A 15,561-nucleotide genomic window follows, 5' to 3' on the forward strand; every position below is an offset into this window, starting at 1 on the left:
CCAGCTAGCAACGTATGTGCTGATTTCTTCTCCCCTTTTCCTCTGCTCCAGTCACCAGTAAAGGGGAGATGTCAATCAGCACCACAAGGCTGTAGCTGCTCATCCACTCAGAAGGGCCTGCTCAGGAAGGATCAAAGGATCTAGTCAAATACAGCAATGGGCAGTTCATCTCCATTACAGAAACAAGAATAGATCTTAGCAGCTTCTTGGCATTAGTCAAAAGAAGGGGACTCCCATGCCAGTGAAATGTGTGGGTGGGTGTGGTTAGAGAGAGCTATATGGACCCCAGGTGCCAAAGGTGGGTACAGGTTATTTGGAGTAGTTGACTCTCGGGTAATGGGCGTTTATCTGTGTAATGATGTATATTATATATACAAACGGAGAGCTATGCACATATATAGTTCTATAGGTACGACATACATACATGTATAGACATAGAATCACAGAATCACAGGGGTGGAAGGGACCTCAGGAGGTCATCTAGTCCAACCCCCTGCTCAAAGCAGGACCCATCCCCTGATCCCTAAATGGCCCCCTCAAGGATTGAACTCACCACCCTGGGTTTAGCAGGCCAATGCTCAAACCACTGAGCTATCCCTCCCCCCTAAATGAGGGCTGAGAATGTGAGCCTGGGTCAGAGAATTTCGTTATTTTAGTCCATTTCCTGATATCTAATCCATCCTGTGAATCATAGAATATCAGGATTGGAAGGGACCTCAGGAGGTCATCTAGTCCAACCCCCTGCTCAAAGCAGGACCAAGCCCCAATTTATGCCACAAATCCCTAAATGGCCCCCTCAAGGATTGAACTCACAACCCTGGGTTTAGCAGGCCAATGCTCAAACCACTGAGCTATCCCTCCCCCCCAAAGTCTCTGCCCCCACTCAGCCCCCTCCCTGCCCCTATTCTGGCTTCTTCCCCAAATACCCACCCCCTCATAGAATCATAGAATATCAGGGTTGGAAGGGTCCTTAGAAGATTATCTAGTCCAACTCCCTGCTCAAAGCAGGACCAAACCCCAATTTTTGCCCCAGATCCCTAAATGGCCCCCTCAAGGATTGAACTCACAACCCTGGGTTTAGCAGGTCAATGCTCAAACCACTGAGCTATCCCTCATCCCTTTACACCCAATATCTGTAAGAAGAATATGCCCCCTCATTTGGGGTAATGTAGTCATACTAACCAGCTCCCCTTTTAGATTCAGGGGTTCACAGCCTTCTTTAGGAGCTGTGTGTTTCCAGGCCTGGCCTGTACCCTCCCGCAGCCCCAGCCCTTCCTCCTTGGTTGTGTCCCAGCTGAGTTCTTCCTTTCAGGCACAGCAGCTCTCCCTTGACTTTTGAGTCACCCACCCAGCCAGCTCATCAGTCCCTTGACTCTCTGCAGGTGGGTCTGATAACCCCAATTCCCCGGCGGCGCTGGCTGGGAGAGAGGGTGCCCTTCATGGAACAATGGTTTGGGATGACCCCAGACCTTCCCTCTCCCAGACACTAACTGCTCCCATATTTTCCCTCCCTGGGTCTGCCTGTTGTTTTTCCAGCCTTCAGCTGCTTTCCCTGGACACATGGACCAGGGTAACTGTCCCCCCAAACTACCTCCCTTGCCTGTAAAGGGCCAGACTCCCCCTCCACTTACCCTGCTGCTAATGACTGGCTGCAGCTACTGCACTCACTTCCGGCAAACCTGGCAGCTCTTAGCCACTCAGCCATCGCTGCCCCACCCCCAGCGGAGCGACAGACCTGTTCTAGTTGCCTGCTTTGTGTAGCAGAATCCAGGGTGTGAAAGGAGGAAAGCAGAAGGGTGGTCTTGTAGCTTACACACATCCCACTTCTCTGCTACGTGTACCGACTGGCGAGAGTAAGTCACTGCTGCACCAAGGAGTGGGGGACGATCCAAGTGCGCAATAGGGTACGGAGATGCTGCATTACCTGCCCCTGGCTCCTCTCAGCCATGCGGAGCTGAGCTGCAGCTCTGACGAGGAAAGACATGGCAACGTGCTCGTAGGGAATCTGCCCTCTGCACAGCTTCCAGGGATTTGGCTTCCCTCGGCGCCTGGTACTGGAGAAAAACCCAATGTCCCTGGCTGGATTGTGCCAGAGGTGCCCGGCTACAGTGCGTGCTTTGAGCCCACACCTGCCGAGCCTGAGCACCAGGGTGACTGGGAATAAAAGGTGTGAAGCGGACCATGAAATACACTCCCGAGTTCCCATGTTAACTAGCGAGCTGGGCCTCTCTCCACAGCAGAGAAGTGGCCCTTGTGTAACCAACATGAATCACGTTTCTGGTGCCTTTGAGTGAGTTGTTTCAGTTCTGGCTGCAAACTTGCACTCTGGATGGAGCTGGGGGAGCCAACGTACGTTTCCTCCTCTGAACAGTCCTGTCTCCTCCTTCCCTTTTGTGGGGGGGCTGCACCAGGCGGGGGCAGTTCACTGACTGCCACTCAGTCCCTGAGGCTGTGGAAGGCCAGGGGAAGTGGCTGCCCCCGATGTGTGTCTCACACGGGAACTGCTCTGCTGATTGCTCTTTACTTGTTTTGGTGACAGATGGAACTTTATTGCTCTGCTCTGACAATGAAAGTGAAGGTTTTAGGAGAGCCTGGGGGTGTGTGAGACGGGCTGGGCCTCCTTTAATTCAGGAGTACTTGTGGCACCTTAGAGACTAACCAATTTATTTGAGCATGAGCTTTCGTGAGCTCACGAAAGCTCATGCTCAAATAAATTGGTTAGTCTCTAAGGTGCCACAAGTACTCCTTTTCTTTTTGCGAATACAGACTAACACGGCTGTTACTCTGAAACCTTTAATTCAGGGTCCAGCAGCAATCCAGCATGAGGGCCATTTCTCAGCGGCTGGTTTATCACTCAGCTAGGAAAGTTTCCTCAAGGCTAAAACTAGATACACAAGGACTTGGCCAGGGACTATTTCTCCCCTTCCCCCCATCTTTATAATCACGTTGGTTTGGCTGTTTCTGAGCTGGAGGAGAGGAAGTCTTCCAGGGATTTGGTGAGTTCATGAAATATAAACTTCTTTTTAATTTTCAACCTGGCCACCAGGCTGTGCTGCGGCCTGCACAGAGCAGGCTCTTTGTGACAGAGTGTCACTGATCGCCCCCCCCCCTAATATTATCTGGAACATCTGTGATTGTGTTTTGCACACACAAAACCTGCATTTGTGCGTGCCAGACAGATCCCAGGTTCTGCTCTGCACATGCAAACCTATGCACTCACAGGTGTGAACACAGGGCCAGTGGCCTGCTGAAAATGTGGCTGCGGGCCTGACGCCGATCTCTTATGGCGGCAAATCCAGAGAAATTCCCAGGAAGATGGCAGAGCTACGCCAGCGGCAGTGAGATCAGAATCAGGCCCTGGCTTCTCGGCTGCCGAGGGACTTTCATTCCCAGGTTTCTTCCGGGATTCACTTAAAAACCAAATAAAAACAATCGTTTTGAATTGTCAGGCTAACGTTTGTGTGGGTTAAGAGAACTGCAGCTTGCTTTTAAGGTGGCTGGTAGCTATTTACAGTCTTAGCCCTGGTGTAACAAGCTGGTGGCCTAGGAATTCCCTTGGTTTCTTCACAACTTGTCTGCAGAGACAGGAATCCTGCATAGGCAGGGCAGTGATAAGGCCCCCTTGCCCGACCACTGCCCTTACCCTTCTCGGACCGTTGCTCTCTTCTGCCCACTTTGGAGAGAGGTGGCTCCCCGGCTGGGCGAAAGCCTGGCCCAGGTCATATTTACTAGCCCGAAGGCTGCTGGGAGCTCCCACTCCCAAGCCTTGTGCACCCGACCTTAGCCCGGGGCTTAAGAACCAGACCGCAGCCCCAGCAGCCAGGGAATTAGTTGTATTTTAATGCTTCCAGGTACATAAAGCTGATTCAGTAGCAAACAGCTCGTCCGTGCTCTGCTGTCTCCCAGCGGTCGGCTGGCGGGGCGGGAGGGGATGCTTTGGAACAGAAACCCTGCATTTTCAAAGCGTGCACGGCCTTGTAGCCTGGGAACCTGTGCTAACGGGGATGAGAGGTGCTTGACTAACCAGGCATTCCTTTGATAACTTACCCTAGCTGGCCCTGTGCAGAGGGGAGGGGGTTGTTCCCGCAGGGCTCCCCCATCACGACAAAGCTCGTGGTGCAACAGCTAGTGGCAACTTTCAAATAAAAACGAACAGAGGGACGGTTGAGTCACTGTCACTAGCGCCCAGATGCTCGGTGGGAGTTCTGGGCAGCGAAAAGATTCCTGCTGGTGAAAGCGAAACCTCTGCTCAGTCTGTCGGCTTCACTGAAATATCTGCCTGCTGACTGCAAACAGCCCTTCCCAGTGACAGACAGATCTGTGCTCCGGCGGGAGGGGAAAGGCATCCCGGCCAAACAGATCCTTTCCTTCCCGGGCAGCAGCTGATGGTGTCAGGGAAAGGAAACGGTGGTGTAAATCCCAGGGGATAACAGGTGTGTTGGGCAGGGTTGCCTGCCCGTCGCTGTATCCTAGCCCAAATAACACTTTCCGTGGGAAACAAGCCCCACACAGCCCTGCACTCAGCTGCGTCGGGAAGCTTGGGGCAGAGCTAGTCCCCACTGCAGATGCAGAATGCCCTTGTTCCACAGGCTGGCGCATGGAACGGGGACTGATACAGACGGAGCCTCCCACGGGAAAGGCTGTTGGGCCTCGGGGTTTCCCAAAGCCAGTGTATTCCGGCTCCGACGCAGCACGATTGCAGGGCCTAGGCCTGCCCCCTTGTAGCCAGAGAGTTTTGCCACTGTCCTCAGTGGAGGCAGGATTGGGCCCATAGTGCATTCTAGCACAGGGGTGGGCAAACTACGGCCCGCAGGCCGGATCCAGCCCCTCAGGGCTTTGGATCTGGCCTGTGGGATTGCCACCCCCATGGTGCTGCGGGGCTAAGGCAGGCTCCCTGCAGCCCATTGGAGAGGGGGGGCAGAGGGCTCCGTGCGCTGCCCTCACCTGCGGGTACCTCCCCCGCAGCTCTCATTGGCTGGGCATAGGGAACCGCGGCCGATGGGAGGTTTGGGGGAGGTACCCACAGGCGAGGGCAGCACACGGAGCCCTCTGCCCCCTCCCCAGGGACGTGGTGCTGGGCGCTTCTGGGAGCGGTGCGGGGCCACGGCAGGCAGGGAGCCTGCCTTAGCCCCACTATGCGCCGCTGCCACCTCAGAGCCGCTTGAGGTAAGCGGTGCAGGGCCAGAGCTCACACCTCAACCCCTGCCCTGAGCCCCCTCCCACACTATGCACCCCTCCTGCCCCCTAATCCCCTGCCCTGAGCCCCTTCCTGCACACCGCACCCCCTCCCGCACCCCAACCCCCTGCCCCAGCCCTACATTCATGGCCCTGCATGCAATTTCCCCACCCAGATGTGGCCCTCGGACCAAAAAGTTTGCCCACCCCTGTTCTAGGGGGTGCTGAGCAGACTGGGGATGGTCCCAGAGGAGGTAAAGGATTGGTTTGAATACAGCGAATATCAGGTTGATTTCTGTGCTGACTGGCTGGGCCGGGGGGGTCAGCCCCGGAGCCCATGGCCAGCCCCATTGTGTTGTTGTGACACAGGACTTAGTGCTGTAGCATGTCAAATGTGCCACAAAAGGATCAACGGCAAAGCAAGCAGGGAATTAAATAACATTTAACAGCGTTATTCTAACCAACCCCCAGGCTGTCCACCCCCAGCACTGCAGCTGCCTTTCCTCACTCTCACTTCAGCTGGGTACCCGGAAACACGGGATCCCAAAATAGCGCTGGCTCCAGGGTCAGCTGCACCGCAGTCATTGAGGTCATGCGTGCCACTGGGTGACGCGGCTGCAGCCCTCACCCTGCATTCCCGCAGTTCCTGCGGCGGCTCCGTCCCGTGCCCTGCTGCTGAGCGCAGGGGAGCGGGGAGGCTGCAGGAAGTGGGCTAGTCCAAGGTCACCATGGGGAAGTGTCTGATAAAGATTAAAACAAAAGTTTCCGTCCATCTGCGGATAATCAACCACTGCTGCCGGGATGTGAAGGTGCGAGTGCTGAACCTGGGCCCCCGGCTGCTGGGCAAAGCCCTCGGTGCCTCGCCTCTCCTCCCGGCCCTCCCCGGCTTCGCCCGCGATGCGCCCCGGGACCAGCGCGCCGTGCTCACACCAGGTAAGTAGCGGCCACATCCCTGCTTGGGAGTCGCTGTTTGGCGTTTTGCCGTTCCCAGTTAGCTTGTTCGTACACCCGCACGTCCCCAGCACTTTGTGCGCTGGCCGGACGGCGCTACCGTGCGCTACTCCCCTCCCACCGAGCCAGGCCTTGGGCGCGAGGAATGGGCACCCTTGCTCCAGGTTCAAATCAACGTGGTGTCCCCTCCTGCACTTTTACTGCGCTCTCCACAGCAGCTGGCCTGTGTTACCGCTGGGCCTAAGTCTGGCTCACGCCTTTCCCCCAGGGCGGCGTGGTTGGCGCTGGTGGCTTAGACCAGACTCTGTTAGAGAGAACAGCCAGGAGGGACGGTTGCGGGGGGGCTGAATAGGAAGGTCCCCAGTGCAGGAGTCCATGGACAGAGAGTGCTCGTTCCGACACTTGCAGGAGCTCGGATACCAGGGTGATGGCCGGCAGCAGCAGAAAACCCAAAGCTCGCTGTGTAAGTCCCCAGCAGTGTCTGACAGGCGTTAGTCAACGTGCTGTCCCAGACAGAAAGGTTCACGACTGCAGCCTGGGGATTGGCTTACAGAAACTTTTAGCCTCCTTAGAACAAAAATACGTGGCGGGATGCGACCATTTTCATTGCTCTGCTGTGCTTAGCGCTGGGGCCATCCTGCATGTCGTCAGGCAGGGCTGGGCAAATGCCTCCTGGAGCAAGTCATTCATTTTAAAACGAGTGGGCTCAGGAGGGCTGCGTACTCAGGAAGGAGCCCAGGGTGCGAGCTGGAAAATATGATGGGGAAGATTCCACACTTGGCTGGAAGCAGGTTCAGCCCCCGCCCCCAACCCAGCGCGCTGGTGATTGCTCGCTCCAGGGGAAACAGTAGCAGTGTTCGCTCTACTGAAATTATCATGTTCTCGTCTTGCCGCAGCCACGGGCAGGGGCCCTGATTGGAGGGGGACCGGGCACTTTTTGCTGTTATTGCCTAAGGAGGAAACGCAGCCCTCGGCAGAGTGGCTGGTATGAGACCTAGGCCCCACTTCTTCAGCCTGAAGCTGTCTGGGTTTTGTACTTGCCCCTCGGCCCAGCAGGGGATTTCCCCGTGTGAGATCTAGGCCATGCTATGGGCCCTATTCCTAGAGGCATGTCCATCCCGTCCCACCGCCTAGGGGTGGCCAGCGTGCTGCTCTCACCTTAGCTGCCAGTGACAACAGACCCGGCTGCCTGGGGCTTCACCGGCACAGGCCCCAGACACAGCGCGGGGGAGGCGGCTGTTCTACAGCTTAACGGCCAATCCCCCCCGCAGCAGAGGGCGGGTGAGCTTCAGGCGGGGGCCAGAGGGCGACTCCAGCCATGGGTGGAAAGTCAGCAGGCAGGGTGGGTGCCGAGTTAAGGCTGGTGAGGGAAATGTAAGTTGCTCGATTTGGGGGTGGGAGGGTGAAGGAGGTTGGCTTTTAAGGCCCGCGGACAGGCGCTCCGCCGTGTTTTAAAGGGAAGGCTTGTGTCACGGTCTTTTGGCAGGGCAGTTGACGCAGGCGCAGTGCTAGAGCGGGGCTAGGACCATTTGACACCGTACCAGGCGCTCGCCTGTAGGGGCCTGAGAGCAGGCAGCACCCGCGTGTCCCTGGGACGGGATGCTGTAAATTAGCGCAGCCCCAAGGCCTTGGCGCAAAAGCTGGGCGGTTGGAGCACGAACAGCGCGGCTCAGAGCGGCAGGCCGCGGGGCGGGGCAGGGGGCTTTGAATTCAGCCCCCAGGGTGCTCATACGAACGGCTCGAGTGGCGCTTGCTGGCCCGGGCCAGGCAGCGCTCGTGCAGCGGGAGGGAGTGGGGTTTGTGCCCTCCCTGCACCCACCTGCGCTAGCGGCTTGAATTTTAAGCAGGCAGCGGCCTATTGTCCCCCTGCACTTGTTTTTCAGCCAACATCGCTGCCTGGGCCAGGGGGTACAGAGTTGCCCCATGCAGCCTCTTCAGCCTTAATTTATAGGGGCTGCCTTTCCCCCTGTGCAAGTGCGTCCCTCCTATGGGGGGGGGGGGGGGGGGGCTGAGAACGGACGGGGCCATGCCAGCGTGTTTCCACGGGGCAGGGCCTCAGAGACAGGACCGGCTCTAGGCACCCCCAAAGCACGCGCGTGTGTGGGGTGGCACATTGCCAGGGGTGGGATCCCAGCCCTCCTTTTTTTTCGGGGCAGTTGCACTCTCAGAGCTGTGCCACTTAGACGGGGCGAGGGCATTGCGCCTCCCCGCCCCCGACCACAGCCCCGGGATGCTGAGCTGCCCGGGCCCAGCCACTACCTGGGGAGGAGAGGGCGAGTCCTGCCGGGCAGCTGGGTCTGTGCCCTGGCTGCTGGGCTGCCCCTTATCTTGGGGCTTCGCGGCAGGGACACGGGGAAAACCCCTGCAGGCACTGGGAGAAGGTGCCGACCCTCCGCTTCCAGCACCAACTGTGAGCCCCAGCCCCACCTCAGCTTGGGGCAGTGAAAGCCCTAGAGCCGGCCCTGCTCTGCGAAGGGTGTTCAGTTCTGTGCGATTAGCAGATTGGCAACCCCAAGAGGTAGGGCTGGGGTGGGGAGCTTGTGCCACTGCCCCTCCTTCCAGGGCCATGCCCTAGGGGAAGTAGGGCAGGCAGGCACAGGTGGGGCCCAGCATGCTGGGGTTCACTGTCTGTAATACAATGGTCCCAAACTTTTTTACACCGTCCCCCTCCTGAACTGGGAGCAGGGCCACGGCTCTGGCCGAGGGGGAATGCAGACAGGGTAAGGGGGCCAAGGCTGGGGCGAACCCTCGCCCAGAGGGAAGTTCATCCTGCCACATGAATGATGGTTTTGATAGCCTGTCTGCCACTCCTGCAGGTGACAAATTTTTGGGACATGCAGGGTCTGAGGTTATAATTTCATGCAGTTTTGTGCTGCTAGGAAGTTGCAGTATTTTGAGAAAGCAATACCTAGAGTCAGATCCTCAGCTAGTATAAGTCAGCATGGCTTCATTGACTCCAGGGGCATGAACTTATTCCAGCTAACCGTCTGGCCCATAGTACAGACATCAGGCTGCCTCCTAGTTACTGGGATTGATGCTACTGGACCACAACTTGAGCCCCTTAGTCATCAAAAGCATTAAGGGAGCAGAATTTAAAAAACCAAAAAACAAACAAAACCACACGTTAAAGGAATGGAGAATCAGACCAGATCACTCATTGTGGACACCCAAAATTAGCAGACCCTTGGAAAACGTAAGGCCATAGCCTGTCTGGGCTTTGTTTTCACCATCCATAAGATGGGGATAATAATGACCTCCATGGCAGTGTCTCAGGCTTCGTTCTTTTGTATGCGTGACCTGAAGAAGAGCTCTGTGTAAGCTTGAAAGTTTCCTCCCTGCACCAGAAGCTGGTCCAATAGAAGTTATTGCCTGACCCAGCTTGTGGCTCTCATATTTGCGAAGCCGTCTGAGCTCCTGGAGTGTGATGTAAGTGCAGCGTAGAGTTGGTCTATACAGGAGAAGGGCTCCACACCCAGTCACTAACCCCCTTCTGCCTCCTAGCCCTTGCCCATCACGCTCACTGCTGTCCTTCCCTCTCCAGGCCTGGAGTCTCTGAGGGACAGCGCTCACTCGACCCCCGTGCGTTCAGCCTCTCACAGCGATGCTTTCATGTCCCATTCGCGGAGCAGCAGAGCTGAGAGCAGCGAGAGAGTGGCAGTCATCTCTGACGAGATCTACAGCCCCGCAGACAGCGTGCTTCCCACACCGGTGGCAGAACACAGCCTGGAGCTGATGCTGCTCTCCAGGCAGATCAATGGTGCCCCCTGCAGTATTGAAGAAGAAAAGGAGTCTGAAGCCAACACACCCACTGCAACTGAGGCTGATGAGATGGGAGGCGAGTTCAAAGCCTTGTGCCAGGGTGTTGGTGGCAATGGCGGGACACAAGCTGCACAGGTGAATAAGTTTGTTTTAAGTGTCCTCCGTTTGCTCCTTGTGACAGTTGGACTCCTCTTTGTTTTGCTCCTTCTCCTGATCATCCTTACCGAGTCTGACCTTGACATTGCCTTTTTCCGTGATATTCGCCAGACCCCCGAGTTTGAACAATTCCATTATCAATACTTTTGTCCCCTCAGGCGATGGTTTGCCTGCAAAGTCCGCTCCGTGCTGAGCCTGCTCATTGACACCTGAAGGCATGACTTCCTAATAACTAGCCAGGTGGATTCAGAAGATACCTGCTACCAGTTCCCAGCAAATGGGACCCATCGTGGCACCATCGGCCCATAAACTAAGTCCTCCTTTCATGAATCAAAGTACACTGCACCCTAGGAGGTTTGTTCCTGGAAGAAGAAAGCGATAGATTTATGCCAGATTAAAAACGCATTTATTTAGAGCTCCACTTTCCTGAAGCATTCAACCATTCAGTTTTTAATCCTTGAAGTTTGCAGAATAATTTAAGATGTTAATTTTCATAGATGTGTGTATTACTTTGGAAGTATTGAATAAGAGGAATTTATTTTATTACTACTGATTAGTGCCAGCCCATAGCGGAGGCACTAGTCCAAGACTAGAGATATTGCATTATGCAGGAGCTTTAGTAATGGTGCTACTGAGTTGTAATTTAAATGCTAGTAGATTGTTTCATTATTAAAACTGCCTCTGTGCACAGCACTTCCACCTTCAAATTAGTATTTTAGAGATCCTCCTTTTACTACCCAGAGCTTCTTAACTGGCAAATGGCTTAGTCCTTAGAAAGCGATCTGGTACAATATCATTATCAACTTAGAAACGTTTTCACAAACAACAGAGTGGGCAAGAAACAGGGAAGCCAGGAGTGGCAGTGTCTGTTCCTTTAAATAGCATAGAAAGATGTGAATACCTGTCCTATCCTAGCACTTAGGCCTTTTCAGAATATGTTAAGCCTTGGACCTGTAGTGCACCACAGTGGCGTTTACTATAGAGGTGTTAAATCCCTAACGACAGTGGGAGTGGAGTATACGGGGGGAGTAGATAAATGTACTCAGTTATGTTCTACAAAGTCTGGGTGTGTAGTTAGGAATCATACCTGATGATTTGGGATACGTTTTGCCTCAGAAAGTTGTGCGTGTTTTGTATAAAAAATAACTAACTGTTAAACCTATATTTTAAACAAAATAGCATTTTGTTATTGATACTAATCAAGTCTTTTTAACTTTATGGATTAGATGAACATAGCATGATATACAAAATGACTGGAGTAAGCCAATTATTTTGAGAATAACTTGTTTGTAGAATGGGACTCTAATGGCAGATTAACCCATTACTAGTTTTGGAAAAAAGAGCAGCAGATTTTTTGAAATGTTTCAAAGGTAAAGAGCAGAATTACAGAAGTGGAGACAACACTGGAAAACACCAAGACAAATATGAGCTCTGTCCTTAGGGGGAAAAGGTGTAATTAACTAATTTCTATTGTGACATGAACACTTGACTCTTATTATTTGGCAAAAATAGCAGCCCATTTGTAAGGGGAGCAATAATCACTACTGTACAGTTTCTCGTGAAGCTGGGCATATTTAACAAAACAGAATAAAAACAGACTAGCAAGAGTTTCATTTCATCTCAGGGAAGAGATTTTAAGCAAGCCGAGGCCATAGACCCAATTTTAAAAGTCGATTTACATTTTCTGCACCATCAACCATCTCTGTACACGAGTTCAAGCAGTGCTGATGCGTGCGTGTACACACGCACCCCCCCCCCATTCACTTTGAAGATGAGTTATGATTTCGTCCTGAACTGGTCAATTGTTCTTTTTTGCCAAATGCTCAATCATCAATATAGAGAACAATCAAAGTCAATTAGATTCAGACTATTTGTCACTGCAATAAATAAGGTCCATTTTACTAGTCTGTCAGATCTTTTTTTTTTTTTTAAATGCAGTTTGTCATTTTTACTTTAAACATTAACCATGGCCATTTGATTGTCAGAAAAGCTGAAAAAGATTTTGCATTCAATTTAATATTAAGTTGTGAATGCCAACCACAGGAGAAGAAAGGCTAGATTTTTACATGGATATATACACTGTTTTATGCAACATAGCAAAATTAACTTTTAGTGTAGTGTTCCTACCTCAGTCTGTAAATGGTGTTTCTATGCAGTGAGTGATAGTCTTCAACTAAACATTTTTCATCCTAGGTTAAAGATGCAGTATTCCATTGTTTTAATTGCTAATACTACTTGTTTGTCATAACAATACATTATCATTCAGTGACAGGTGCAGCTCCAATGTGTTGCACTTTAAACATTTTCATTTTCAAAAACCACAAGATATGAAATATTAACTTTGAAAAACTTTTGCATCGGTCTGCTTTTAGAATAGTAATAAATACCACACCTTGTTTAACCTTTTGCTGTTTTCACCTGGCATTTTATCCTAAAACCATTACAATTAGTAATTTTTTAATCTTACGGTTTTTCCCCTCTATGTGCCATGTTTCATGTTTTGCTAGCTGTTCGTTTTATCTGTCATTTGTAGAAAAAGTCATTTCGATAGTTCTTCTATCAGAGGAAGCAAAGCTCTTAATAAAGAATAGTGTACTGCATCTTTAAAGCAGTAGAGGGTAAAAATACCTGAAAATGTGAATTTCTTAGTTTTCATAGAAGTTAACCTTTCATGTGCCATATACTGTAAGTTACTTTTTTTCCCTCCAAAATAATGTACCTTTTTCTACATATTCAATATGTAGTTAGCATAAAATCATTGGTGCCATGAAAAGTATTTTTAAATTTAAATAAATATTTAAGTATCATGAAAACAAGAGTTGGCATTTTTTATTTTTAAATAAATTGCTCATTTGACTGATGATAGTATTTTACTGCTTCAACAAGTTTTACTTGATCAAGAACTGAAGAAATTGGCCCTTAAACACAATGGGTCCAAATTCTGCACCTTTAACTTACACTAACTTCCCATTTGGGGGGGAGAATCAGTGCAGAATTTGGCCTTTTAAGCAGAGAAATTCCAAAATTATAAACACAGATAAGCCTAATGCAAGCATGATCTCCCTGTATCATTTTATGCATCTGCATGGCTAACAATTTTGCCTTCATCCTCGTTTTCTAAAAATCCATCCTTTGAAACATGGAACGGAACCAAAAGAGCTGATTCAGGCACATTATAAATATGCATTGCTGCCTGAATGAAGCTGACCCCATAGAGAAAGACGAATCTAACACATCATAGAGACAGGCACACCTATCACCTTCTGCTCCCTCTTCCTGTTCTGCTGGGCATTGGGCCAGTCATGGCTAACTGATCACAGTTAAACTCATTACACGCAGCCTACATGCAGAGTGTGAATACCAAAGCACCTGCATTTTGAAGCCAACAGCAATTAAGCCGGACTGAAAACGGCTCACAGAGCCAGCTTCAAGAGTGAAGGCCAAGCCAGGCTGGGAACTTAAGGCAGAAAATGGCACAACTTCTTTGCTTACCCACTGGAGAGGTCATTGTGTAGCAGAGTGGTGACACGGTGTGTTAAAGTGACCTCATTTCAGCTGACTTTTGCAGGACCCTCTTGTCCCTTGAAACCAGAAGTGTATTAGACTTGAGCAACGAAGGTTTGTATCCATTACACTTGCCTGATCTTTTGTATCACACTGTAGGTTTTTATGTTTGCAGGGTGAATCAGTGTAACCCTTCTGCCAGGTAGTTTAGGCAGCAACAAGCGACAGGTTCCTCTTTTACAGGACAGAGCTGGCTCACACACTCACTCACCCTGGCCCCCAACCTCTCCAGTAATCTAGGGGAACGAACCACCACCCTGGGTGCCTCCAAGAGCTCTCTCACAAATACCGAGTCTATGTAGAATACAAGAAAACTTTTAAAGATGAAAACAGCATTAATTTGGGAAAACCCTGCAACCAGGATTTGAAAGTACAACACCGAGAAGTAAAACACCCACCCCATAGTATCTTGGGCAGTGTCCTTGTTGTCTGAGTCCCACCTTGTGCTGTTGGTTTCCAGAAGAGGGGCATGGTAGAGACTTTCATCCCTTGGACTTCAACTCATTGTGTGGTCTGAGGGACATGTCTGGGGGTGTTCACCTCTTGTTCCTGAGGGATGGAGGTGGTGGCCTGCCAGTTTCTCTGCCATGGCTCCCCAGCATCAGAGATGCAGCAGTAATGGTGGCAGCGGTGTTCTTGGGTTCATCCCATTCTCAGTGATCTCAGCTCATCAGTGATTTCACAGGAGAGCCGGGAACCTCTGCTGCCATCTCTTCTGCGCTGTCTCTGTGCCAGGGCTAAGGTTTGCGCCTGTAGGCCAGCGTATCACTGAGAAGGAGCCAGGCCTCTACAATGCGTCTAGTCAGCTGTCTCCAAACAGTGACGGGGAGGATCAAATGGCTTCTGGCACCTTTAAGCCTGGTTGTGTGGACCCGTTTAAATACCCCCTCTGACTCTTACATTTGGCATCACTACTCCTGACAATGAGAGAGGTTAAAGTTAGGGTGACCACCTTCCCCCCCCCCACCCCATTAGGGCTCACTAAGTATAGTCCTGCTGTCTTTAATATTGAATGCAGTGGTAATGAAATATCCTTATTGTATGAGTACAGTGAATTTTAACCCAAAACCAATCACTTCAGCAATGCAGGTCTGTCTGCTGATCCCCTGGGCAGAGTAGGTGTGTCTCTGCAGAGAGGCGGCTCTGAGGTCTTTCCCTCCAGATCACCATTAGCTGTCAGGGGAGAGCTCATTCAGCACCTGCTTACACATCAATGAAAGTGAAAGCGGGCCAAGCAGGGCGAGTGCAAGTGTCCACACAGCTCTAAACTCCTTCAGCCACAGCGTCTCATGAGCCGAGAGGCCTGTGGCCACTTTGATTCCTCTGCGCCCTGGCTGCTCCACTCCTTCCCTTCCAGGCCTCTTTGTGCCCTTGAAGGAAAGGGGAGGCGGGCAGTGAGCAGTGGCCCACAGCAGAGTAGGGGTGTCTATGCAAAGAGGTTTTAGCGGTCCTATCCTGCAAAACACAGTCTGAGAATATGGGGCAGTAAGGCTGAACCTGCCTCAGGCAAGAGGTCTGATGCAGACCATCTCCCCTCGGCCCGGTAACTCATTATCTCCTGTTGCCAAGAATTCTTACTTCCCAGAAGAAAAAAAAAGAAATCACCCACATCTGGGATAGCCTTGGGCCATCAAGAAGAAGGTGAAAGCAGGACCAGAAACACAATGCCCTCTTTCCAAAGTTTGAGCCCATTCGCACAAGAGCGTCATGGAAACACAGAACAGTCAGTGCCACCACCTGCAACTCTGACCCCCTGCCAGATGCTAAAGGAGAGAGAGTGAAACATCTGCAGCCCCTTCCTAAAAGGGACTGCTCCTGTCAAAGGCAGCGATGACGATCTAGCATCCATACTAAAAGATGCTATACTACAACCAATACTAAAAGAAACTACTTTGTGATGCTGGAGTGTCACAACTACAGATCTTTTCTACACAAGCTAAAAATCAAGAAGCTAGC

The 15,561-nt window shown here is 51.5% G+C and overlaps 1 protein-coding gene across 9 annotated transcripts in view; it reads left to right on the forward strand.

The window, feature by feature from the left end:
- Nucleotides 1–15,561, forward strand: part of FRMD5 (FERM domain containing 5) — a 302,761-nt gene that overhangs the window by 268,372 nt on the left and 18,828 nt on the right. For 6 of the 9 annotated variants that reach the window (XM_073304538.1, XM_073304539.1, XM_073304543.1 and 3 more), the window contains one exon: nt 9,668–12,835. In XM_073304538.1, coding sequence (XP_073160639.1) covers nt 9,668–10,254 — 587 coding nt within the window. In that variant the 3' untranslated portion in view covers nt 10,255–12,835. Of the gene's footprint in view, nt 1–9,667; nt 12,836–15,561 lie in introns of those variants that run through there. The other 3 variants (XM_073304544.1, XM_073304546.1, XM_073304542.1) reach the window with 2 other exon arrangements.

The sequence above is a fragment of the Lepidochelys kempii genome, chromosome 10, assembly GCF_965140265.1.
Source record: "Lepidochelys kempii isolate rLepKem1 chromosome 10, rLepKem1.hap2, whole genome shotgun sequence".
Taxonomy (NCBI): domain Eukaryota; kingdom Metazoa; phylum Chordata; order Testudines; family Cheloniidae; genus Lepidochelys; species Lepidochelys kempii.